We start from the raw sequence: 27,503 nt of genomic DNA on the forward strand, positions 1-27,503 counted from the left end.
TATTTGGCGTGGAGATGAAGTCGTGTTGCTCTGACTATCTATTTGGCCCGGAGATGAAGTCGTGTTGCTCTGGCTCTATCTATATGACGTGGAGATGAGGTTGTGTTGCTCTGACTCTATCTATTTGGCGTGGAGAGGAGGTCGTGTTGCTCTGACTCTATCTATTTGGCGTGGAGAGGAGGTCGTGTTGCTCTGACTATCTATTTGGCGTGGAGAGGAGGTTGTGTTGCTTTGGCTCTATCTATTTGGCGTGGAGATGAAGTCGTGTTGCTCTGACTATCTATTTGGCCCGGAGATGAAGTCATGTTGCTCTGGCTCTATCTATATGACGTGGAGATGAGGTTGTGTTGCTCTGACTCTATCTATTTGGCGTGGAGAGGAGGTCGTGTTGCTCTGGCTCTATTACACACTTTGACGTGAACCATCGGAGGATAAAGTCCACTCCAGAGAACAGGTGGCATTCTTCCACACAAACTCTCATTAATCAGATTCTTTTCATTTCTAATCTGATGAATTCCTTCAATATGTCGGCCTCACGCCTGCCTGCCTCTTTGTTGGCGAAGAATGGGAGGGGTCGCCCGTGGTGGGGCGTCCTGCTAGCCGGCAGATGGCCGATAGGACGAGAAGACAAAAGTGGACGGCAGACTTTCTCCGTCTGAGCTGCAAGACACAAAACAGGGAGGAGGGAGGAGGAGGGGAGTCAGTGGACTGTTGCACACAGTTCAACCTTTACTGTGAAACCTGTTATCATAACCTCAGATCTCATGTTTAGCAGATTTTCATTCATTCAGTGGAGATTAACCCTCTGAGACCCACATGTTCTATTATGTCTCATAAGTTGTTGCAGTAATTTTTGGGTTGACACCATTTGTTACATAGATTGGTGCTAAATTTAACCATTTTTTTCCCGCTATAGAATTGATAAAAATAATCAATAATCCCTCCAAAATACCACATTAAGACACCAAGACCTAGAGGAATACCATAGAAAAAGCCATGCAGGAAATTGTACAGAGTTTGGTTGGTGTATTTATTTTAGGGATGGGGCTTGCGTTTTGACTTCAGTATTTCTAAATGTCCAGATTTTTTACCTCTTTTCAATGTTATTTTCTTTCTAACTGAAGATTATATTTTGCCTTTTAATAGCAAATATTTTGTCACGAACAAAACCAGAGGGGTTTATTTTAACAATCTTAATTTAATTTTCCAAACAAACGACTGATACTAGAATTATGTTTTTAAAATGCTGTGTGGAACTGAGCATTGTTACAGAGAAAAATATGTTTGTTTAAGGGCTGTCAAAGTTAACGCAAATTTGTTTTTTAATGCCACTAATTTCTTTAACGCATTAGCGCAACTTTTAGGTTTGTAGCGTTATGTTATGATTGGAGCATATTGTTTTATGCTAAATGCAGTACCTGTGAGGGTTTCTGGACAATATCTGTCATTGTTTTGTGTTAATTGATTTACAATAATAAATATATACATACATTTGCATAAAGCAGCATATTTGTCCACTCCCATGTTGATAAGAGGATTAAATACTTGACTAATCTCCCTTTAAGGTTCATTTTGATCATCATCATCATCATATGAGTGGTTTTGTTTCGTAGTTCAGGTATGAAGACTTGTTGAGTCTTTAAAGCTTCACGCAGACCTCAGTGTATAAATAACTTTTTTTCTTGATTAAATCTCTTCTTCGTCTTCGTCTCTCCGTCGGGGCGCTCCAGCTGTCGAGGTTTCCCCTCAGCACTTCCCATCTTGTTTCAATGAGAGAGGTCAAAGGTCAGCGTTGCATTGTGTTGCCGTCGGCTCCCTCTCTAACTCCTCCTACCTTCTCAGCTCTGACCTCTCTGGGACAGGATGGGAGTCGCCCCGCCCTGAGCTCGCCGTTGGAGCACACTGAACCTCCAGTCCGCCGTGACCTTTGACCTCGCAGGAAATGAGCCTGGGAGCTCTTTATCGTTCTGCAGAAGACCTCGAATTATTTGTGATTGGATGTGTTTTAGATTTTGTATGAATATGCTGAAGTGAAAACCAGAATAAATCAGGCAGGAGGAAAGACTTCAGGTTCGACATGTCAGGGATAACGAACAGCGAGCCGGTCATAGATGTGAAATCAACCCCGACAGGGAGATGCTTTTATTATCTCAGACTTGTCTCGGTCTTGGGGGTGTTTCTACTCGGACTTGTCTTGGTCTGGTTGGTGTTTTGAGTCAAAGTTGTCTCTGTCTTGTGTCCATTTTGACACGGACTTGTCTCAGACTTGTCTTTGTCTCGTGGGCATTTTGACTTTGATTTGCCTTAGTCTTGTCAAGGGCGTTTGACTTGCACTTGTCTCTTCTCGTGGGCGTTTTGACTCGTGTTTTAAACTCAAACTTGTCTCGGCTTTGTGGGTGCTTCGACTTGGACTTGCCTCTGACTTATCTCGTCTCATGGGTGTTTTAATTCATGTTTTGACTTGAAATTGTCTCTGTCTCATGGGTGTTGAGTCTCAGACTTGTCTTTGTCTCGAGGGCGTTTGACTTGGACTTGTCTATTCTCGTCTGGGGTGTTTTAACTCAAACTTGTCTTGACTTTTGTGGGTGTTCTGAATAGAAATTGTCTCTGTCTCGTGGGCATTTGATAACTTTCACTTTCAGTTCAGTTCCCCGTCGGAAAGGAGAAGGAAAGAGCTGTCTGACGGCAAGATAAAGCGGGGAAAATATTCTAAATATAGCGTACACTTTAACGGATATCGTTACACCTTCTATAGATAAGTACCAACTTCAAAACACCCAAACTATCCCTTTAAGTTACGCTACTTCCGCAGTTATTTTAAACTAAACCACAACATTTTCTTAAACCTAACTAAGTAGTTCTGTTGCCTAAACCTAACGAAGTTATTTTCTGTTGTGACGGAAGTTTATTTTGAGAAGACAGTATGGATGTAAAGAGTGGAAATTGACACTTGTTGCTGGACATTTAGTAGGAAAACATGAGGAAGAACTTTTGGTAAACCGTTGTATGAGGATATGTTGCATTTAAAGACGTCACCTTTGAGTTTGGGAAATTATTTTCATTGTTCTCTGACATTTTATACGTTTCGTTTTCTTTCCTGAATATCGTTTTGTAATATACTTGCAGTAGTCTGTAGTCCTGCTCTCTCTCTATATGAAGCTGAATATCTGGAGTTTCCTAAACTAGTTCCTGTCTGATGACCTCAGCCTGCTGCTCTCACATTAACGTTTAACGATAAAAGAAACAAAAAAGAGAGAAAATGAGGAGAAAATTACTCCAGAAAACCAAAATAAACAGAGTGAAGTCTGGGACGTCATGGAAGAGAGGAGGGGAGATGATGGGAGGAGGAGGAGGGGAGTTTATACAAAAAGAAAAGTCTGTGTGCTGAAGCTTATGAAGCTCCTCCCTCCCTCTGTTCTCCCCCAGCAGATGAGAGGGGGCGAGAGACATAGACAAACACTGAGAGAGAGAGAGAGAGGGAGAGAGGGGGCAGCTGGAGGAGACGGAGCTTCAGTAGTAAAGAAAGAAAGAGAGGAAGAGGAGGCAGCAGGACGAGCATGAAGGAGCTGCTGAGTTTCTGAAAACGAAAACCGGTAAACCTCCTCATACTTTTATTAACTCTTCTTAACTTGGTATGTTAATTTACCTTCTTTATTTCTTTATTTGTTGATTGCTTTGTTAAAAAAAAGTGCATTTATAGATGAGTAAAAGCTTCATCATGTCCTCTCAGTTTTCAGCTTTTTCATGTGTTTCATTCAGTTTCATTGATTAACATCCAGCATGTGTTAGAGAGCTGACGCTGGTTGATCCAAACTGAAGAGAAGGTGTTTGATCAGATTAAAGTAAAGCATGCAGGAAATTGTTTTAATTTGTAGGAGCAGAAATAGATGAGAAGTAGAAGTAGTTGCTGTAGTAAGTAGTCAGCACTTGTGTTTCACAGTTTCACAAATATAAGAAAGAAAATAAAACCAAAAAAAGGAAAGAAACAAAAAGGTAAAAACCAAAACAATTTGTCGTCAACGACATTTTTTATCTGATCAAAATGAACCTTAAAGGGAGATTCGTCAAGTATTTAATCCTCTTATCAACATGGGAGTGGGCAAATATGCTGCTTTATGCAAAATGTATGTATATATTTATTATTGTAAATCAATTAACAACACAAAACAATGACTGATATTGTCCAGAAACCCTCACAGGTACTGCATTTAGCATAAAACAATATGCTCAAATCATAACATGTCAAACTGCAGCCCAACAGGCAACAACAGCTGTCAGTGTGTCAGTGTGCTGACTTGACTATGACTTGCCCCAAACTGCATGTGATTATCATAAAGTGGGCATGTCTGTAAAGGGGAGACTCGTGGGTACCCATAGAACCCATTTACATTCACTGATCTGGAGGTCAGAGGTCAAGGGACACCTTTGAAGATGGACATTACAGTTTTTCCTCGCCAAAATTTAGCGTAAGTTTGGAGCGTTATTTAACCTCCTTCACTACAAGCTAGTCTGACATGGTTGGTACCGATGGATTCATTATGTGTTCTAATTTTATATGATACCAGTATCTTCACTCTAGCTTTAAAACAACCCTCGTATAAACAAAATTTGACTAAATAAATAAATGAATGACACATTGACTTCCATTTAAACGTTTTATTTTGCTACTTTAAGCTAACGTTAGAGCTTCACATTTATGTCGTTGAATGGACCGCGAGGAGTCGGGACTAACAGAAGTGATGTTAGCAGACCTCTTGCTGCAGGCTACATTAGCCGTTAACTAACATAACACACCCGAATATGTTCTAGACGAATGAATCGAGTTGCATTGTGGGTAATGTAGGCGCCAAGTTTTGACAAGGAAAAAAAAGGCCAAAAATCGTCTTGTTTCTCGTGTAGTGTACCCGGCATCACTGACTGACTGCTAACAGCTAACGCTAACTAGCTCTCGTCTTGCCGACTTCAACACGGGAGGTTCCATTGAGTTACATTATGATGCCTTCAGGCTCTATTCAGAAAAAATGAGTATGGGGTAGGGATGCTAATTTTGAAAAGTTTTCTTAAGCGATAACCGACCCTCGTTAACCGACTTATTAACCGACAAGATTTGTGCCTCACATGCAGCTGCAGGAGCACAACAGACAATGAGTCTCCAGTTCACCGTCCGGGAGCGTTGACTTAGCAGCTACGATGCTGCGTGTAGTGTCGCGGACTTGCAGCCACTTTCAGCATCTGTATTTATGTCCTCATTGATCGTCCTCCAGGTCGCGATGGGAAACACAGACAGTCACAGCAGCTTCGTCCCTCCTGCCAAGTCGTCCTGCTCGCTCAGGTTCTCCTCCAGGAGGGAGGAGGCGCCGTCGGCCCGCAGCTGGTGGAGGAGCAGTCAGGGAGGCAGTCAGGGAGGCAGCCGGAGCCGCGGGAGGACCTACCTGAACCAGCACGCCGCCGCCAGCCCGCCGTACACCTCCTGGCACTACGAACACGCACCCAAAGCCCCCCGAGGGTCTCCTCCGAGATTAATCAGAGGAAACCAGTTTGGTTACTCGGAGAACGGCGGCGGGAGCAACGGCGAGCGGACGTCCCTGGAGAGTGGCGGCGGCAGCCCGAAGGTGCTGCTCAGCAAAGATGGCAGCATGAGGGTGGGGTTCACCAACACCAGGGGGGTCCCCATGGAGCCGCAGGGGCTCCCCACCACCACCACCGCCGCTGCCGCCGTCGCCTCCTCAGTTGCCGAACCCTCCCTCCGCACCAGTAAAGGCAGCTCGCTAAGCTCCGACGGCTCCTGGTACGACTCGCCGTGGGGGACTGGCGGCGAGCTGGCTGACAACGTGTTCGTCTGCGGGCAGAGTGTGGCGAACAGTAGCGGGTACACCACCTGCTCCTCCATCCGCACGGAGGAGACCGCCACCACCAGCAGCGGGTACAACACCGTCTTCTCGGCCCACGTGGACATCTCACCTGGATTTAACTTTCCCGCCGCGGAGACCAACGCGTTCACCTCCGCCGCCGCCGGTTACAACACCTGCTCCTCCGGGCGAACGGAGGACAGCGGCATCGGCGACTCGGTGATCCTGCCGGCCGACCTGAGAGACTTCAGCCTGACTTCACCTTCCTCCACCTCACTGGACAGCGTTTACCACAATGCCGCGCTGCCCGCCTTCCCCACCACACCGGACGCCGCCCTGCAGCAGGGGACCGCCTTCTCCTCCTCGGCGCTTTCGCTGCTGGATGACGTCATCCAGGAGGAGGAGGGGTCAGGAGGAGGCGTGGAGCAGCGCTACTCCTCCTTAACGCTTCCCTGTCGCCGGGTCGAGACTGTCGGCGGCGCCGCCTCCACCGCCTCCTCCGGGAACAGCCGCAAAGACTTCCTGAAGAGCCGAATCAGACGACTCAGCGACTGGACAGGAAGTCTGAGCAGGAAGAAGAGGAGGATCCAGGTGAGTCCCGTTTAAACATCATGTAAGAGGAAGTACGGAAGATTTAAAATGCCCAAATTTAAACAAACATAAACGGAAGCTAAATGTTTGTATTGTAACATGTTTTATTTAATTATGATAAAGTAAATGCTTATTAAAAAAATATATAATATTTTTAACCTATTTCACTTTATTTCTTTGTTTGATTAGTTTTTGTTTAGGCACCTTAAATCTTCCATACTCATGTAGCCGTAGCATTAAAAGTACTTGTAACAGTAGCACTAGTATTTGTGGTTGATGTGCAGTATTAGTTGCAGTAATGGACACGTGATTAATTTTCTCTTTCCACTTTTATTAGTTCTGTTTTTGTTTTCTATTTCAGGAGTTTAAATTTTACGAATTACATTTTTCAAATTGCCCATATTTGTTGTTTCAATATATAGATATAATACTTTTTATAATAATTTGTTTCGTCATTTTCAAGTACTTTTAATATGAGTATACTACTGTGCAGCATCACAAATATCAAAGGTGCAGCATTAAAGGAATAAAACATATATAAAACATATTAACACCCAGTTATCTGTAATGAGGAGGAGAATTCTGCCCGTTAAAAGTAACTCATAAACACGTCATAAACGACGACAGCAGAGAAACAAGTTCAGAGAAATCAAATCGTACAAGTCTGGCAATATTTTTTATTTACGTTATTAGTTCCTACTGAAGACGAAAATCTTTAAAAAAGACAAATATATAGTTTAATTTTAAAACAGCTGCTGTCAGCTGCTGACAGGAGGAAATAGTGGATTAGTTGGGGACTATTTTCAGCGGCGGATTAATCCTCAGTGTTAGTGCCGGACTATTTTTGACATTTCATGTCTCTCTAGTGGCCACAGAAAGAGTGTCAGCCTTGTTCATTATTATTATTAATAACAATAATAATAATAATAATAATAATAATAATAATAATAATAACAATAATAATAATAATAATAAAGACACATTTCTCAAACAAAGAAAATAAAAATGAAATAGGGGAAAAATAATAATAAAAAGACAGATTATTCAAACAAACAAAAGAACAAAAAAGGGAAATAATAATAACCATAATAATAAAGATGCATTAATCAAACAAAAGAAAAAAGGAAAAAAATAATAATAAAGACACTTTACTCAAACAAACCAAAAAAAGGGAAAAAATCATAATTGAATAGGGGGGAAAAAATAATAATAATAGTTAAGACACATTACTCAAACAAACCAAAAAGGGAAAAAAAATAATAATAATAAATAAAAGAGATTCTGATTCGTCCTCAGGAGCCGTACGGCAGCGAAACTGGTGATGTTTTCATTGACCGGCTGGATTCTGGGTCGGTCGGCTGCAGCACTCTGTGGGCCTCCAACCCTCTCCACACTCTGAACCAGAACCAGAACCAGAACCAGAACCAGTTCCTAGCGGTCCACTGTGGCTCCTCCAGGAGCCTGAACCTGAACCTGAACCTGAACCAGAACCAGAACCACAGCAGCGACATCCAGCGGCAGAACGTCTACGAGAACTTCATGCAGGAGCTGGAGACGGGCTGTAGCAGCAGCGCCGCAGACCGGACCGAGCCGTCGGAGGGGGATGGAGAGGAAGAGGAGGAAGAGGGGGAGGAGGAGATGGATGGAGATGGAGATGGAGATGGAGATGAGGAAGTGGAGGTGAGAGGAGGCGAGCAGCTGGATGTCCTGTTTGAGAAGGAGCAGGGTGTAGTGCGACGGGCCGGATGGCTCTCCTTCAAAGCTCTCATCACCGTCGGCAAGGACAGGAAGCTGGAGCTGGTGGCTCGCCGCAAGTGGAGACACTACTGGGTCACACTGAAAGGTACGCCCATAAACACTACATATAAATAGAATATAAATATACTAGAATAGCACTGGGAGAGCGCAGACCTCCGCCAGCACCGGTGGTGCAGTCACGTGCTCCTGAGATCGTCCCAGTTCCCGAGCTGGGAAGTCGTTCTTCCGACTTCGGTGTGTTCATGAGATTTAAGTTGTAATATAGAAACAACATTGACGCTACAAAGAAGTGTTTCTGATATTAAAATAATAAAGGAAACGGATCAGGTGAGCCATGAAGTATGTGCCAAAATATTCACAGACTTTTCGGGTTGTTGTTCTGAGAGAATATACTCTGAGATTATAAAGTCATAAATATCCCAAAAAAAAATCATAAATTTACGAGAAAGACTTGAATATACTCTGAGATTATGAAGTCATAAATTTACAAGAAAAAAAAACTATTTACGAAATAAAAAAAAATAATTTACGAGAAAAAGACTAAAATATTCTCTGAGATTATAAAGTCATAAATTTACGAGAAAAAAAACAAATACTTAGAAAAACAAACTTAAATATACTCTGAGATTATGAAGACATAAATTAAAGAGAAAAAAAGTTCTTAAATTTACGAGAAAAAGACTTGAAGAGATTATAAAGTTAGAAATATATGAGAAAAAAACACTCAAATATTCTCTGAGATTATGAAGTCATTTTTTATTAGTAGTAATTATATTTAATTTCCAGAAAACCTGCTATTTCGTGATATTTATCGTTATCCAGATATGAAATGACCCGTATCGTGAGACCTTAGAGTTAAAAGACAAATAGGAAATGGGAACAAACAAATAAAATGCTTGAATAACTGTGGATGATGGACTATAACTGATTATTCTGTCCCCTCAGGTTGCACTCTGCTGTTTTATGAGACTTACGGGAAAAGCGTCAGCGCCGAGCGCGAGCTTTCTCCTCGCTACGCTCTGCTGGCCGACGACAGCATCGTCCAGGCCGTCCCCGAACATCCCAAGAAGGAGCACGTCTTCTGTCTGAGCAACTCGCACGGAGACGTCTACCTGTTCCAGGTGAAACCACGCACTCTTTATTTCATTTATTAGATTTATTTCTATTTTTCATGTTGCACATGTGATCTGAGGATCTGAGGATCTGAGGATGGAGCTAGGGAGTAAAACTGTCCTTGAATGCACCACCAGTCCTCAACATCCAGAATCACAAACGACCACGAATCTCTCGTTTCTGTAAATAACTTCTGTGACATTTTTTTAAAAAGTGGTTTTCCGGGAAGTTTCTCGTTTTCATTCCTTCTAAATTTGGATCCACTCTCCGTTTTCTCTTGATTGTCTGACTTGTGATGGCTGGATGCGTCTCGTTTTCTCCCATCATGCCTCTGGTTATTCCAGCCCCAGAACGGTGTGAATGAATGGGACGTAGTGTTTGTGGAGGGCTGTGGTTTCTCTCTCTGCAGCACACAACCGCCAGCGTCACCACAAACATGCACAGGGCACAGTTTAGGTCTTTTTTTTTTACTCTGCATCTGTTTCACTCGGTGACGACTATGTCGCTGTGAGCTTTACACCGCCGGAGGAGGAGAGATCCAACACAAGTGACGACTGTAGTTTGAGTACTGAAGCTAAAGCCTTCTTCACCCAGGTTTTAGTTTATTACACCACAAAAAAAAACACTTAAAAAAAGTGCCACAACAGGATGAACCAGCTCAGATCAGATCAATATATTGATCTCCAACATTACACGCAGTAAAAATCCGGACTTGAGAGGGTCAGAGATCACAAATTAGCTCTAAAAATAGATGCGACACACTTCCCGTGTGCTGGGTGATGACCTGAGACTCAACAGGGGAATATTTCTCCTTTAACGAGCTCGGAAAGCACTTCTTTTATTCCCAGAGTAACTCTCACTCCTCTCAGCTGTAGAGTGTGTTTACAGACACACAAATCACAGCTACGACTCGTCTCCACGGTTCCCCAGAGAGGGTTCACCGAGGAGGAGGAGGAGGAGGAGGAGGAGGAGGTGTCAAGGAGCTGGAGGAGGGTGAAAGAGCCTCTAATGGGAGTCACTACACCCGACTAATTACTGCAACAAATGCTCCTGTTTTACGATGACGAGCCGCTGAACAAAAACACCTGTTAGTGTCATGAAGGGAGAGCTTCTGTTCTCCATTTGGCCAGAAAACTTCAGACCATCATTCAGACCATCACTTCTGCTGTTTAGCTCTTAAATGAAAAGATTCTTGTTTTTTCAGCCCAGTGTTTCCCATCATTATAATAATATTATAATAATAATCTTTATTTATAAAGCAAAATCTACGTTACTAAGCACGACAGCGTAATAGGGCCATTGTAGGTTAAAAAAAAAATAAAATACAGAGGCGGGGGAGGGGGGAAGGTGGGGTTACATTCAGAGAAAAAACAAAGAATTATCAAGATTAAAGTGGGAAATTTACGAGAAATTTTTTTCTTTGAGATTATAAAGTCTTAAATCTACGAGAACATTTTTGTTTTGAGAAAAAGACTTGAATGTTCTCTGATATAATAAACTCATAAATTTACGAGAAAAATATTCAAACGTTCTCTGAGATTATAGTATATATTCGAATTTACGAGAAAAGATTATAAAGTCATGAATTCACAAGAAAAAAACACAAATTTAAGAGAAAAAACTTGAATATTATCTGACGAGAACTTCGAGACGAGAAACAAATTCTGAAATTTACAAGAAAATAAAACTGCATTGGCACTAATACGCCGTGGTCACGAAGTGCTTCACAAAGGCAGCAAAATATAACAGATAAATCATAAATCATCACTTTTAAAAGAAAACGGATAAAAAACACAAGTTGGTTTATAGAAACTAATATAATATAAATATATCTATAATGTAGAAAAAGATGAGAAATGAAAGATGGTTCAAAAGGAATTAAAACTCTCTGATAAAAGTATGTTTTAAGAAGAGGCTTAAAGGAGATCAGTGACTTTGAAACAACAAATAAACATGAACTAACTCTTTGTCTCCTCCTCCTCTTCCTCCTCCTCCTCTTCCTCCTCCCGTCCAGGCCACCAACCAGACCGACCTGGAGAACTGGGTGACGGCAATCCACTCGGCGAGCGCCTCGCTGCTGGCCAAGCGTCAGGGGAAGGAGGACACGCCGCGCCTCCTGCGCTGCCAGAGCCGCTCGCTGCTGCACAAGATCGACATGGACGGGAAGATGAAGAAGATGGCGGAGCTGCAGCTGTCCGTCATCAAGGAGCAGAAGAACCGGAAGGCCGTGGAGAGCCAGGTCAGTTCACTGGGATCCACACTGGTACCGGTACAGCCCGGTTAGAGACGCCCGTTAGTGGCTACGGCGACGCATTAACACTAATGGCAGCCGTACTGGAAATAACGGGTTAACAGAACCAGTAGAACCAGTGATGAGAGGTTCTCCTTCACTACGGTCCAGTTAGAGATCAGGTAAACGTGTTAACAGAACCAGTAGAACCAGTGACGAGAGGTTCTAGTAGAACCAGTGACGAGAGGTTCTAGTAGGACCAGTGATGAGAGGTTCTAGTAGAACCAGTGAGTAAGGCTGGCACCTGGAGCAGCTCTGAGAGGAAGTGGAGCTCCGTCTCACGTGGAGTCGAGCCTCTAATGTCGGTTCCAGATGTTAACGGCGGCCTGAAACAACAGAACGTTAGCTGTCCCGCTAACGACGTAGCCAGACGACGCTTAGAGTGACATCATCATGAAACGAACGTTGAGGTGCTGACGGCGGCGTTAAACCACCAGAACACAAACCCAGAGAGCTTTCACCATCTCAACGGACACTTTTACAGTCACACCTCTGGGATTTACGTCCCGGTCTGAGCAGGAAACTCAACAGATGGATATTATTGTTGTATTTTAAAGTGTGTATATATATTTAGTTTATGTATGTTTGACCCCGTCGTGTGTTCAGATCCAGCAGTGGGAGCAGAACCTGGAGAAACTGAACCTGGATCTGTTCCGGCTGCGCTGCTACCTGTCCAGCCTGCAGGGCAGCGAGCTCCCCAACCCCAAGAGCCTCCTCGCCGTGGCCAGCCGGCCCTCCAAGAGCATGCTGGGACGCCTGGGAGTCTTCTCCGTGTCCTCCTTCCACGCTCTGGTGAGAACCACCACCGCCACCAACAGAAAACACAGCCTCTGTCTTTAACGTTTCATTCTTTAAACTCACGCTGGACGTCTCGCCGTCTCCTCAGGTGTGCAGCAGAGAAGAAGGGACGCTGAGGCGCCGCTGTCGGTCTCTGTCGGGAGGAAGCAGCAGCAGCAGCAGCAGGAGGAGGCGGCTGCCGTCCTCGCTGAAAGCTCTGGACGGACTCAAAAGACGCAGCAGATCCTCCATGTCCCAGGTAATACACCGTACCGACCACAGCGGCGTGGTCGCTTTGAGGGCTCATTTTCCCGGCGTGCTGACTAACAAACACCTGAGAGAAAGATTTACTTTATTTATGTTATTAAATTCAACACGTCTCTCCTTCTCCTGAATCTAATGGAGGACGGAACCTGCCAAAATCTAAAATAAATTAATAAATGACTCGATAAATAAATAAATATGTCATTAAATGTATCAAAAATAATATTAAAAATAAATGTAGCCATTAATTAGTTGATAAAATGTGACATAAATTGATATTTCTGCTTTAATTTGCTTCTTTATTTATTTTTTCTTTGTATTAATTCCCTTATTTATTTGTTATTCTGTTCAGTCTTCACTTTTATTTATTGATGTATTAATTTTTATTTATTTTTCAATTAATTTATTTTTTAATTTATTCTTTAATTATATTTTCATTTTTGGATTTATTTATTTATTTATTTATTTATGCACGATTTTATTTATATATTTATCGAGTCATTTATTTTTTTGTTTTGGCAGGTTCCGTCTTCCATACAATCTATCTCATTCCAACTAGCTCCATCCTTCATTGTTGTGGTTTGTTTTTCTTCTGCTGAGTCTCTAGTTTGTTGTGAAATTAAAAACGTTTATTCTCTACGAGATATTTAGTTTCAGACGGCTACAGTACATCCGCCCGTACGCTGATGATGGTTTATTTTACGGAGATACGATGAGATTCAAATCCATCGTTAAAGCTCCACTTTGTTCTTCAGTAGCTGTTTTTAGTCTCGTCCAGCAGGACTTCTCTCAGTGTTGAACACCGTCTGATTCCAGCTGTTGGACGTCGTTCTCTCTCTCTCTATCAGCTTTCTAAAAAATTGGCAAAATGCCAAAACAGAAACTGGATCTCACATGTTGCCATTTGTCTTTAAGAGGCTGATTTTTGGCTCCTCTTCCACTGTTGGATCATCAGCCAGCTGAAGTTCCCATCATGCTCGGCTCCTGAAGGGCCCCCTCTTGATAAACGACGGAGCTATTTTGGGACTGTGAGAGTTTAGAGGAGGATGAATGTTTCTGCAGCTGCAGGTTTATGTTGGCGGACAGACGCTGTAACGCGCTTCTGTATGAACACGACGACGACGACACGCATTCTCTGTTGACACTCTGAGTGTGAATATACTTTGGTCAAACTGCAGCCCAACAGGCAACAACAGCTGTCAGTGTGTCAGTGTGCTGACTTGACTATGACTTGCCCCAAACTGCATGTGATTATCATAAAGTGGGCATGTCTGTAAAGGGGAGACTCGTGGGTACCCATAGAACCCATTTACATTCACTGATCTGGAGGTCAGAGGTCAAGGGACCCCTTTGAAAATGGACATGACAGTTTTTCCTCACCAAAAATTCGTTTGGAGCGTTATTGAACCTCCTAGTCTGACGTGGTCGGTACCGATGGATTCATCAGGTTTTGATTAAAAGGTCTCCAGCCTTTTATTCTCCCAGAATTCCTTTGTCCGTCGCTGTTAATCCTTCTGAAGAGACAGAAAATGACTCCCACACCTCCTCTCCTCTTCTTCCTCTCCACATGACCTCCTCCTCCTCCTTTCTTCATCTCCTCTGCTCCTCTTTTAACCTCCTTCCTTCCTCCCTCGTCTTCCTCTCAACGTGACGCCTCCTCCGACGTCCTGCTGCTTCGTCTGTGGCTGGTTCTCATTTACATCTTCTCACTTTTATTCTCCTCTCTTTGACTCCTCGTCATATTTCCTCCTCCTCTTCCTTTCCTCTTGCTCCTCCAACTCTTCCTCTCCTCCTCTTTTTCCTCTCCTCCTCCTCTTCCTCCTCCTCCTCTTCCTTCTCCTCTTCCTTCTCATCCTCTTCCTCTTTTTCGTCTCTTCCTCCTCCTCTCTTTCTGCTCCTCCAACTCTTCCTCTCCTCCTCCTCTTTTTCCTCTCCTCCTCCTCTTCCTTCGCCTCCTCTTCCTCCTCCAACTCTTCCTCTCCTCCTCTTCCTTCGACTCCTCTTCCTCCTCCTCTTCCTTTCCTCCAGCTCTTCCTCTCCTCCTCCTCTTCCTCCTCCTCCTCTCTTTCTGCTCCTCCAACTCTTCCTCTCGTCCTCCTCTTCCTCCTCTCTTTCTGCTTCTCCTCCTCTTCTGTTCCTCCGGCTCCTCCAACTCTTCCTCTCCTCCTCCTCTTTTTCCTCTCCTCCTCTTCCTCCTCCTCTCTTCCTGCTTCTCCTCCTCTTTCTTTCCTCCTCCTCCTCCTCCTCTTCCTTCTCCTCCTCTTCCTCCTCTCTTCCTGCTTCTCCTCCTCCTCACTTTCTGCTCCTCCAACTTTTCCTCTCCTCCTCCTCTTTTTCCTCTCCTCCTCCTCTTCCTCCTCCTCTCTTCCTGCTTCTCCTCCTCTTTCTTTCCTCCTCCTCCTCCTCCTCTTCCTTCTCCTCCTCTTCCTCCTCTCTTCCTGCTTCTCCTCCTCCTCTCCTCCTGCTCCTCTAACTCTTCCTCTCTTCTTCCTCTTTTTACTCTCTTCCTCCTCTTCTCCTCTTCCTCCTCCTCCTCTTCCTCCTCCTCTCCTCCTGCTCATCCAACTCTTCCTCTCTTCCTCTCTTCCTCCTCCTCCTCCTGCTCCTCTAACTCTTCCTCTCTTCTTCCTCTTTTTACTCTCTTCCTCCTCTTCTCCTCTTCCTCCTCCTCCTCTTCCTCCTCCTCCTCCTCCTGCTCATCTAACTCTTCCTCTCCCGCTCCTCTTCTCCTTCTCCTCCTACTCTCCTCCTCCTCCTCCTCCTCCTCCTCCTCCTCTCCTCCTCCTCGCCGTGCCGTGGGGAGTTTTAAAGAGCAGCTCTGAGGTCTGGTTCTGCGAGCCGGATCTCGTTCTGGTTTCCGGGCAGTCCCCCGACCCCTCAGAGACCGTCTGATCTCTGGAGGACATGTGGAGTTCATTTCTGCAGGAGACAAACAGCTGCTTTTGTCCCGCGGACATCAGACGGACGGCTTGTTACTGTAAGAAAACAATAAAAAGAGCTTTTGTGCTCTGAAGGATGAACGTTCAGGTGTCTCGTTATGGGACTCTTCATCCATTCACATCCATTTAAAACGGCTCCACTCTGTTAAAATCTGTTTCCTATTTCAACAACAAAGATTTGATGTTTGTCTTTAAACCACAAAGACGTGTTCAAATATTCCGAGAACGTATCCTGTAACACGAACCAGATTAAATCTAACGCTGCTCGTGTCCTTATAAGGAGAGCTGGTGGTGTGTTTACTGTCTGTCGGTGGTCTTCAGACTCCAGACTGACTCCGCTCTGATTACCGCTCCGACTGCTCTAACCTGTAATTTCAGCTACGCTCCAACCCCTCATTCTTTTTTCCCATGATGCCCCGGGGCTAATTTTGGTTTTGATCCAGAGCAGAATTTAGAGTTTGTTTTCCTTTCCTCGACAGATTGTTTTTAATTAAGTTTAAATATAGACTGAGAGGGTTTATTTTTAGTTTTTGTCCTGAGTCATGACTTCAGTGTGTTTGGTTCTGTTTACGTTTAAAGAAAAGCTGCAGATCGTTTCATCTGAGGAGCTGAAAATGGTTGCAGATCAATTAATCGACTGATCGCTGCAGCTTTAAATAAAAGTCATGATGTCACAAGAATAAAGTCGTAGCATTACGGGGAAATTTTTTTGCCAAATTTCAAGATCAAAATGTCACAGAATTACGACTAAATCTCATAACATTATAATCTCTTTCTTCTTTAAATATCTCAGATTTTTCTTTTCTTGTTGGCAGTGCCGCATAAAATTAAGAGAAAATATTTGTGATATTATGTAAATTAAGTCATAGTATTATAAGAAAAAACGCTTGGCGTCGTCAGAGGAAAACACAAACTGTTATCTAAAATAACCCTGTATGCTGCAGCTTTATGATTTCCTGTCATTGTCTCCTACTATGGAGGACACAACCTGCCAAAATAAATGAATAAATAAATTAATTACTCAATAAATAAATAGCCATTAAATGTACATAAAAATAATATAAAAATAAATGAAGGCGTTAATTAATTGATAAAATGTGACATAAATTGATATTTTTATTTTTATTTGCTTCTTTATTTATTTCTTTGTATTAATTCCTTTATTTACTTGCTCTTCTGTTTAATCTTCCCTTTTATTTATTTATATATTATTTTTTATTCATTTTTTAATTTATTTATGTATTTTGGCATTTATTTTTTATTATTTTATATAAATTGATCTTTCTGTTTTAATTTGCTTCTTTATTTATTTCTTTGTAATAATTCCTTTATTTACTTGCTCTTCTGTTTAATCTTCACTTTTATTCATTTATATATTATTTTTTATAAAAAAATATTTATTTATTTATTTTTGCATTTATTTTTTATTTTATATAAATTGATATTTCTGTTTTAATTTGCTTATTTATTTACAGTATATACCTTAATATTAATTCCTCTATCTATCTTCTCTTCTATTTAATTCCCCCTGTTATTTATTTATTCATTCATCCATTCATTTATGTATTTTATTAACTTTTAAATGTATTTTATTTACTTATTTTGAATTTATTTTTAAATGTATTTATTCATTATTACATTTTATTTATTTATTTATGCAGGATTTTCTTTTGCATTTTCCCCCGTATTTATTTCCTCAAACTTATTTATTTGTGTAATCTTTTCATTATACATTTCTTTTTTACATTTCTTTATGCATTCCTGCCAGAAATATCAATTTATGTCACCTTTTATCAATTAATTAATGCCTACATTAATTTCTAATGTCATTTTTGGTACATTTAATGGCATATTTATTTATTGAGTAATTTATTTATTTTTGATTTTGGCAGGTTCTGTCCAAACCCAAACTAAAGTGTATAGACAGAGCTGTCCACATACTTTTGGCCATATTGAGTGATATGAGTTGAGGTGCTGATTAAGTTAAGATATTAAGTTAAGATATCAAGTAAAGATATTAAGTAAAGATGAATACTGAGGGAAATATTAGTGAATAAATGTTGACGTTCCAGAGCCTCGTTCTTCTTCTTCACAGTTTTAATAAAGGTTACAGAGATTAGTGGCGCCCAGATTAGATTATCTAGTCTGCAGCCACCTGTCACCCTTTAACCCCCCGAGGAGGAGAACAGAGAGCAGGAGAACAGAGAGGAGGAGAACAAAGAGGAGGAGAACAGAGAGGAGGAGAACAAAGGATAGCTGTGGTGAGAGAACAGAAGAGGGTGAGAGGACAGAAGAGGACAGAAGAGGAGAGAAAAGAGGAGTTGTCTTTATTCAGTCAGTGTTTGTTTAGTTAGACAGATGTTTCATAGCAGTCTTTTATTCTCCCAGAATTCCTTTGTCCGTCGCTGTTAATCCTTCTGAAGAGACACAAGAGACCTCCTCTCCTCTCCTCTTCCTCTCCACATGACCTCCTCCTCCTCCTTTCTTCATCTCCTCTGCTCCTCTTTTAACCTCCTTCCTTCCTCCCTCGTCTTCCTCTCAACGTGACGCCTCCTCCTCCTCCTCCTCCTCCTCCTCCTCCTCCGACGTCCTGCTGCTTCGTCGTTGGCTGGTTCTCATTTACATCTTCTCACTTTTATTCTCCTCTCTTTGACTCCTCGTCATATTTCTTCCTCTTCTTCCTCTTCCTCCTCTTACTCTTCATTCTCCTCCTCTTCCTCTTCCTCCTCCCTTTTTCCTCTTCTCCTCCTCCTCCTCCTCTCTTTCTGCTTCTCCTTTCTTTCAACCTGCTTCTCCAACTCTTCCTTTTTCCTCTCCTCCTCCTCTCTTCCTTCTTCTCCTCCTCTTTCTTTCCTCCTGCTCCACTGAGTCTTCCTCTTCTCTTCCTCCTCTCCTCCTCTTCCTCCTCCTCTTCCCCCTCCTCTCCTCTCCTCTTCCTCTTCCTTCTCCTCCTCCTCCTCTCCTCTTCTTCCTCTCCTCCTGCTCCTCCAACTCTTCCTCTCCTCCTCCTCTTCTCCTCCAACTTTTCCCCTCCTCCTCTTCTTCTTCTCCTCCTTTTTCTCTCCTCCTCCTCCTCTTCCTCCTCATCCTCCTCTTCCTCCTCCTCTCCTCTTCTACCTCTCCTCCTACTCTCCCCCTCCCTCTCCTATTCTTCCTCTTCCTCCTCTGCTCCTCCTCCTCCTCTCCTCTTCTTCCTCTCCTCTCCTCCTCCTCCTCTTCCTCCTCTTCCTCTCCTCTTCCTCCTCTCCTCCTCTGCTCCTCTTCCTCTTCGTCCTCTTCCTCTCCTTCTCCAACTCCTCCTCCTCTCCTCGTCCTCCTCTTCCTCTTCCTCTCTTCTTCCTCCTCCTCCTCTCCTCCTCCTCCTGTCCTCTTCTTCCTCTCCTCCTCTTCCTCTTCCTCCTCCTCCTCCTCTCCATCGTCCCCCTGTAGTTGATCTGTGACATTAAACACCTCTCAGCCAATCACAGACCAGTATTGTTTTACAGGTAAACGTTGATTAAAAACAAAAAACTCATCTTTGTTGGTGCGTTCAAGTGCTCGTGAGAAAGTTTGATTTCTAAGACTTTAACATCGTTTTCACTAATTCTTTATTTTGTTTTAATTCTTCACTGATTTAGACTCAAAATGTTGATAAAAACACAGAAGATTTATTCTTCTGTTTGTTGTATTTGTTTGTTTATTTTATTGATTTTTAGATGTTATAGTTTTTTTCCTCCAGTCATTTTAGTCCTTTAATGCATCAAAGATTTTATATAAACTAAACTAAGAAAATAAAAGATGTTTTATGTGAAGCTTGTGTTGAAAAACTACACGTTGAATTTGACCTGCAGTTATTAACTGTAATAAAACTAAATGTTTCCTCCTGCAGAGACTCGACGGTGTGTCCAACCAGAGGGAGGCGGCGCCGCCTGCAGGACGTCCTGCAGCTCTGCAGGTGCGTTCACTGACTCATGTTCTTCATTCAACACTCTCACTGTAACACCAGCTGCAGCTCCAACAGGAGCATTTAGTTTGAAATGAAAGGCTTTTATTGTGAAGGCAGGTCCGTGCTCAGTGCAGATGCTCCAACCCCAGGGAATTCTGGGAAAACGTTTTTATAAATGATTATTATTATTCTTTTATTTTACCTTTATTTAACCAGGATGTCCCATGAGATTAAAATATATTTTTCAAGGGAGACTTGGCCAAGATAACACACTATTACAAATATTATAAAATAAAAAGCATAATTATACAATAAAGCATGAATATAAAATAAAGCTAATTATCAAATAAATTTAATTATAAAATAAGGCATAATTATAAAATAAAGCAAATTATAAAATAAATACAATTATAAAATAAAGCATAATTATAAAATAAATCAAGTTATAAAATAAAGCAAAATTATGAAATAAATCAAGTTATAAAATAAATAAAAATAAAGCATCATTTTAAAATAAATGAAATTATAAAATAAAGCAAATTATAAAATATCATCATTGACCTGCATGTTGTTCTTCATTCAACACTCACTGTTACACACGGATCCATCTCATCTTTAGCTTTAATATTAGTAACATTGATGTCTGTATTAATGTTTTAAAGTAATAATAGATTCTGTGTCAGTTTGGGAGTCAGACTGAATGTTTATTCTCATGATATCAGATAGAAATCGTATTGAATTCAGTCATCAGATGATTAATCAGAGTATCTCGTGTTGTTGTGCAGGTGTGTGATGAGCTGCAGCTCTCAGGTGTTTTCACTCTGAACATCTGTCGACTCGACGCTGCAAAAGACTTTGGTGAGAAAATAATCCCACACTAGTTTAGATATGTTCTATTAGAGAGTGACAATGTATAAAAATATTTTTTTGTTTCTGAGAAGCAGCTTGTTTTATTGGTTTTTATGTGTTTAAAAGTGTGTTTCCTGTTTGTATGTTTGTGTGCAAAAGGCAAAAGAATAATATATATATATTTATGTTTTGTTTTCCATGTGAATCGTGCAGGTTTTGCGGTGACGGGTCACGTGGACGGAGCGGGAAGAAGTCACGTGTACGTCAGCGAGGTCGACCCGCTGGGACTGTCGGCCGCAGAAGGTCTGAATCCCTCTGATGTTTCTGTTTAAAGGGATAAATTGGTTTATTTCACATTATCAGCTCACAATCTGCTACGGTTAATATATAATTATAGATTTTTAATATGCAAATAATGATGAATTTCTGTGGATTTGTAGCTTTTAATTCTGCTAATGTGACACCAGAGGGCAGTCACCACTCTCTTTCTCACATTTTCTGTCTGTTGCATGTAATTGAGCTTTAATGTGAAGGATGAGCGGACCAGACAGTCTTCCTGTCTTATATTTATTTAAATATTGTGACTTTATTTTATTTTTTTTATTTATTTATTTATTTATTTAAATAATCTGACTTTATTTATATTTACTTATTTATTTAAATGATGCAACTTTATTGATATTTACTTATTTATTTAAATATGGTGACTTTATTTATATGTATTTAATTAATTATTTAAATGATGCAACTTTATATTTATTTATTTAAATAACGTGACTTTATTTATACTTATTTATTTATGTAGTTATTTATTTATTTATTTATTTAAATCAAGCGACTTTATTTACTTATATTTATATATCTATTTATTTAAATCATGCAACTTTTTATTTATTTATTTAAATGTTGTGACTTCATTTATATTTATTGTATTATTTATTTATATAATGCGACTTTATATTTATTTATTTATCTATTTATTTAAATAATGGTACTTTTTTGATATTTACTTATTTATTTAAATGTTGTGACTTTATTTATATTTATTTAATTATTTATTTAAATGACGCAACTTTGTTTATTTATTTATTTATATTTATTTGTCTTGTTATTTAAATTAGGCTACTTTATTGATATTTACTGTGTGTGTGTGTGTGTGTTTGTTTCCCATCAGGCCTCAGGGCGGGAGACGAGGTTCTGGCTGTGAACGGGGCCTTCCTGTCCGGACTGGACCTGGACCTGATGCAGAGTCTGTTCAGCCACCAGAAGCTCCAGCTGCTGCTCAGGAGAGACGAGACGCCCGACCCCGAGGAGCCCGGCGACCTCTGTCAGCCCCCGGCCCCTCCGGACCTCCAGACCTGGACCAGCACCGGTACCGGTACCACAGCTTTATAAACAGGATTTTAAAGTGTTTACATTTTAACAGCAAAAGACGAAAATATTTGATGTTATCCAAACAAAAGAGAAAGAAAATGTATTTGTTTTTCATTTTTGTGGTATTTATTTGATGTATACAGGACATAAAAGTAATGTTTAATCTTTTTTAAGTTTATTTTTTGCAGTTTTAGATTCCCCAAGAAACCAGTATTTAATAAAGAAACTCGGTTTTCCCTGCAGCTCCCACTGGAGCATTTAGTTTGAAATGAAAGGCTTTTATTGTGAAGGGAGGTCGATGCTCAGTGCAGAGGCTTCACCCCCAGGGAATTCTGGGAAAAGTTTAAAGAAATATGTTATTATTATTATTTTATTTAACCAGGGAGTCCTTTGAGATTAAAATCTCTTATTCGACGGAGACCTGGCCAATAAATACAATAAAGTAAATTATAAAATAAATCAAATTATAAAATAAAGTAAATTATAAAATAAATCAAATTATAAAGTAAATTATAAAATAAATCAAATTATTAAATAAAACATAATTATAAAATACAGCATAATTATTAAATAAAGCATTTTTAAAATGAAGCATATTATAAAATAAAGCATTTATAAAATTAGGCATATTATAAAATGAAGCATTTATAAAATAAAGTATAATTATAAATTTAATCAAATTACAAAATTAAGCATGAATACAAAATTAAGCAAATTATAAAATATAGCATAATTATAAAATACAGCATAATTACAAAATAAAAAAAATTATAAAATAAAAAAAATTATTAAAAAAAATCAAATTATAAAATAAAGCATATATATATAAAATAAAGCAAATTATAAAATAAAGTATAATTATAAAGTTAATCAAATTACAAAATTAAGCATCAATATAAAATTAAGCAAATTATAAAATACAGCATAATTATGAAATAAATCAAATTATAACATAAAACAATTATAAAATAAAGCAACTACTCTGTCAGAGGGTTTAATCTCAATATTTCAAATAAGCTCTAATGTGGAAAATTAGACTTTTGGCTAAATTCACCCGTCTAAGAGCGAGGTCAGCGGTCAGAGGTCACATTTAGGAGATAAAATGGACCAATCAGAACATATTTAGAACTTGATCTTGACTTCACAGATTCTCCGGACGGCGTCCTGCTTCCTGTTTGTGACGAAGTTTCATCCAAACCGTGTGAGGACGGCGAGCTGCAGAGACGGGTGAGATTCACTTTATTTAGTTCAGTTTCTCCTCTTTGTCTCCTTTAATGTCTGTAGATGTATTTCTCATGTTTTATTTGTCCTGGTCCAGTCCGGTTCTAGAGATACGATTCATCCAGGTGTTTGTATTCATGGATGAAGGGCAGAAGTTCTTCTTCTTCTTCTTCTGGTGTTTTTTGGCAGCTTTATGTGTGTCACCTCCTCCTCCTTCTGGACCGGAGTAGAACTGGTTTTAACATGTAGACGGGAAAAACAAGCTGCATGTTTCCTTCCACCTGCAGAAATCCTTTCCCACAATCCCCCTGTGCTCCCTGAAGCTCAGACACCTTGTGTGTCACGTGACCTGAGATCAGGCTGATAATCCGGGTTTACTCCTTCAGGAGTGTTTGTTGTGTGTAAAGTCTGAGGAGGATTAATGGCGTCCGCTCGTACGGCCGGAGAGAAACGGTAGATGTTGTTCCTCACCGGCTCCTCCTCCCGGAGGCGACCTCTGACCCCGGCCGAGGCCTCCCCGACATCCTGCTCTGCTCTTACCATGGGCGCCCTGTGCTGGGTGCTGCCGCCGGAGGAGGACGAGGAGGTGCTGGAGGAGGAGGCGGAGGAGGAGGAGGAGGAGGAAGAGGGAGAGGAGGTATTCCCCGGTGGCCGTCTGGTGGAGCGGCTGGGGGACGGAGTGGCGTGCTGCCTGAGCTGCCGGCAGCCGGCCGACAGCGTCGTACTGCTGGTAAACTGACAGAGTAACTAAGTACAAATACTCAAGTACTCAAGTACTTGTACTTTACTTGAGTATTTCCATTTTTAAATCTAAACAGTTTCTGTGTGTGAGGGGAACTTTAACCTCCGAGACGAGTCGGCCTGTAAACGTGAAGCAGCGTCTTCGTCGGTTATTAAAAGCGGTCTGAATTCATCAGACTGTCAGCGGTTTATTAGCGGGTGGCAGCTCAGATTACGATGATGAACGACGGCTGGTTGGTTGAACGCCTCGTCCTCCGTCAGGGTCACACTCAGAACGCCACGCTACGACGATTCTCTGTCTGACAGAGCCGAGAGGAGCCGACTAAAGACCGGGACAGAGAGAGAGAGACTCGTCTGAACTGGTTTCATTGTGTCCTCAGAACGTGGAGCGGGTTCACGCTCTCTACCAGACCTTCCCAGAAGGCCGAGCGGCAGAGGCCGATGTTCCCAGGAACCCGTACGGCCGAGGCGCCGGCCTGCAGCCGCCGAGCCCCGCCCACCTCAGCGTGTGTCAGCGTCTACGTAAAGTCATCCAGGAACTAGTCGACACCGAGAAGTCCTACGTCAAGGTCAGTACCACTGCAGTAGTACTACTACTGTAATACTACTACTCTAATACTACTGCAGTAGTACTACTGCAGTAATACTACTACTGTAATACTACTACTGTAATTCTACTGCAGTAATACTACTGCAGTAATACTACTGCAGTAATACTACTACAACTAATACTGCAACTAATATTACTGTAAAAAATACTACTGTAATACTACTACTGTAATTCTACTACAGTAGTACAGTGGTAATACTACTGCTGTAATACTACTACTGTAATACTGCTACTGTAATACTACTACAACTAATATTACTGTAAAAAATACTACTGTAATACTAATGCAACTAATACTATTGCAGTAATACTACTGCAACTAATACTACTGCAATAATACTACTGCAACTAATACTACTGCAATAATACTACTGCAACTAATACTGCTACACTAATAGTACTACAGTAATACAACTACAGTAATACTACTGCAAATAATACTGCAACTAATACTACTGCAGGAATATTACAGTAATACTACTGCAAATAATACTGCTGCACTTATACTAGAGGAACTAATACTGCTGCAGTATTACTACTACTGTAATACTACTGCAAATAATACTACTGCTAATCAGTGTTGGGCATTTCTTTCTCCAGTAACGAGGAGTGTAGGGATTATATTATATATTAGACTGATTTGTTCTTTGTATCAGGTCAGTTTATGTTACGATGACGTGAACGCTCGGCAGGTCAGTACACCGGTTGAACTTTGGTGAACTTCCAGGTGAATATCACCTCAGGTACTCATGTGACAGTGAGACAGGAAGAGACCCGGTTCTACACGGGAGCAGAATCATCCACTACACCCTCAGTTTAATGTTTATACTGTAACATTACTACTACTACTACTACTAGAGATATTTCTATTACTATGAAAACACTATGATATTATGACTATGATAAAAGCGTTTCTGTGCCTTGTGTGAAGCTGTAGAGATAACCGTGTCCTCGTCTCCGTCAGGATCTGGTCTGTCTGTTTGACGTCTACCTGACGCCGCTGCAGAAGGAGACCTTCCTCAGTAAAGAAGAGGTACGAATACACACAAACACCCGTTGAACCGCTGAGGCGTTCAGGTTGTTGCCGCTGTCTCTGACCGCAGCGTCTCTCCCCTCAGATGGAGGCGTTGTTCGGCAGCCTGCCGGAGATGTTGGACTTCCAGAGAGTTTTCCTCCAGACGCTGGAGGAGAGAATCGCCTCCTGTCCCAACTTCAGCCACCTGGAAACACCTGGACAGTTCAAGGTAGAGAAGCAGCAGCAGCTACTTCAGACCGTTTCAGGGGATTTTAATAGGACGGATCTTTAAAACAACTTCTGTCTTTGCTCATAAGAAACTGCTCTTCTCGTTGGGAGGATCTTTTCTCTACTACGCCGACCACTTCAAGCACTACAGCGGCTTCTGTGCCAACCACATCAAAGTCCAGAAGGTCCTGGAGAGAGGTGAGTTCACCTGTCACGCTGCACAACAACAATACGTTACAGTCTTTATTTATCTGTTAGTTTTGAGAGGGATGAACGTCAGATGTCGGTCTGATAAATCTCCACGTTCACAGCGAAGACAGACGGAGCCTTCAAGCAGTTCCTGGAGACGAGGAATCCGACCAATCAGCACTCGTCGTCTCTGGAGTCGTACCTGATCAAACCGGTTCAGAGAGTCCTGAAGTATCCACTGCTGCTGAGAGAGCTTGTGTCTCTGACCGACCCCGAGAGCCCCGAACACACACACTTGACAGGTATAACACACACACCTGACAGGTATAACACACCTGACCAATAGCTGTAATGATCTCTGCAGCCTGTAGAGGTCACTGTATATAAATACCTTTAGTTATTTAACGTGTGTGTCTCCCCGCTAACTGTACTTCCTCTGCCGTCCACACAGAGGCGCTGAGAGCGATGGAGAAGGTGGCGACTCACATCAACGAGATGCAGAAGATCTACGAGGACTACGGCTGCGTGTTCGACCAGCTGGCTGCGGAGCACAGTGCACCTGACAAACAGGTACGAACGCGTCATCACACGCCGACGGAACGACCACCAGACCGCCAGGCTGTTCTCTGTCGGTCTCTCTCTACATTTTATGGTTTATTTACCCCCCGCAGGTGACGGAGATCTCGATGGGGGAGTTTCTGGTCCACTCGTCGGTGGTCTGGTTGAACCCGCTGCCCAGTCTGGGCCGACTGAGGAAGGAACCGGAGCTCACGCTGTTCGGTGGGAACTCACTCTGATCAGCGTTCACCGTGTGATGAGGAGATAACTGAGAGTGTTGTGTTTTAACTTTGACTTCCTGTCTTGTCCTCAGTGTTCAAACGGGCCGTCATCCTGGTTTACCGTGAGAACAGCAAGCTGAAGAAGAGGATGGTGAGTCTCCTTCTACTCTTCTGGTTGTTTCTCCACGAGTAGATACGAGTCTAAAAATCAAACTGAAACTGTAGAAGCGAGGAGGTCGGAAATAAATCCAGAATCCAGATGCAAGCAGTTTATAAAACCCCGTCTGGTGCGTTCAGGGACACTCTGTCAGAGATTTAAGATTCGACTGCTGAACAGTAAAAATCAAGTCTGAGTTGTTCGTTGTTTGATTTATACGATAATATCAACGCTTTTCATCAGCAGACCACCAGTTCTCAGATGTTGTAGTGTTCCTGAATGCATCACCGCTCACACCTGCAGCACCACATGATGACGCTTCACTTTACCTGCAGCAACTTTCATGTAAATTGAAAAAAAAAAAAGATCTATTCATAAATAATAAAGTTTGTTGTGTGTTGGACAGACCGCCTCTCGCTCAGCTGATCTGGACCCCTTCAGGTTCCGCTGGTTAATCCCAGTGTCAGCGGTTCAGGTCAGACCGGCCAACATCACAGGTCAGTGACCAATCACAAGCACTCAGTGTCATAGATCCATCTGTATGTGAGTGTTCAGCACTCACAGATGTACCTGTAAAAAATATATGATTGTTCTAAAAAAAAAAAAAAAATTCTTGTAAAATGTTACGATGTTTTGGCTTCTTAAAAATGTGACTTTATTCTCATAACATTACAACATTTTCTTCAAAATATTTAGACTTTATATTTGAAAAATCTGATTTTCTTTTTTCCTCACCGTGGCTCTAATAATAATAAACTACATTTACACAAGTACTGTACATTTTTGCAGTACTTTATTTGAGTATATATATTTTTAACTGCAATACATTTATTT

The 27,503-nt window shown here is 41.5% G+C and overlaps 1 protein-coding gene across 3 annotated transcripts in view; it reads left to right on the top strand.

Annotated features, from left to right (window-relative positions):
- The window catches only part of LOC119476535 (T-lymphoma invasion and metastasis-inducing protein 2), a 51,723-nt gene that overhangs the window by 22,056 nt on the left and 2,164 nt on the right, over positions 1–27,503 (top strand). The window contains exons 1-21 of one of the 3 annotated variants that reach the window (XM_037749897.1): positions 3,363–3,593; positions 5,265–6,440; positions 7,737–8,283; positions 9,144–9,319; positions 11,326–11,550; positions 12,208–12,393; positions 12,488–12,637; positions 19,450–19,515; positions 20,292–20,364; positions 20,569–20,658; positions 21,530–21,733; positions 22,877–22,956; positions 24,072–24,260; positions 25,266–25,334; positions 25,420–25,545; positions 25,634–25,742; positions 25,856–26,035; positions 26,185–26,303; positions 26,405–26,513; positions 26,605–26,663; positions 27,076–27,166. In XM_037749897.1, the coding sequence (XP_037605825.1) occupies positions 5,271–6,440; positions 7,737–8,283; positions 9,144–9,319; positions 11,326–11,550; positions 12,208–12,393; positions 12,488–12,637; positions 19,450–19,515; positions 20,292–20,364; positions 20,569–20,658; positions 21,530–21,733; positions 22,877–22,956; positions 24,072–24,260; positions 25,266–25,334; positions 25,420–25,545; positions 25,634–25,742; positions 25,856–26,035; positions 26,185–26,303; positions 26,405–26,513; positions 26,605–26,663; positions 27,076–27,166 (4,018 nt within the window). In that variant the 5' untranslated portion in view covers positions 3,363–3,593; positions 5,265–5,270. Of the gene's footprint in view, positions 1–3,362; positions 3,594–5,264; positions 6,441–7,736; positions 8,284–9,143; positions 9,320–11,325; positions 11,551–12,207; positions 12,394–12,487; positions 12,638–19,449; positions 19,516–20,291; positions 20,365–20,568; positions 20,659–21,529; positions 21,734–22,876; positions 22,957–24,071; positions 24,261–25,265; positions 25,335–25,419; positions 25,546–25,633; positions 25,743–25,855; positions 26,036–26,184; positions 26,304–26,404; positions 26,514–26,604; positions 26,664–27,075; positions 27,167–27,503 lie in introns of those variants that run through there. The other 2 variants (XM_037749899.1, XM_037749898.1) reach the window with 2 other exon arrangements.

Source organism: Sebastes umbrosus, chromosome 18 (assembly GCF_015220745.1).
Source record: "Sebastes umbrosus isolate fSebUmb1 chromosome 18, fSebUmb1.pri, whole genome shotgun sequence".
Lineage (NCBI taxonomy): Eukaryota > Metazoa > Chordata > Actinopteri > Perciformes > Sebastidae > Sebastes > Sebastes umbrosus.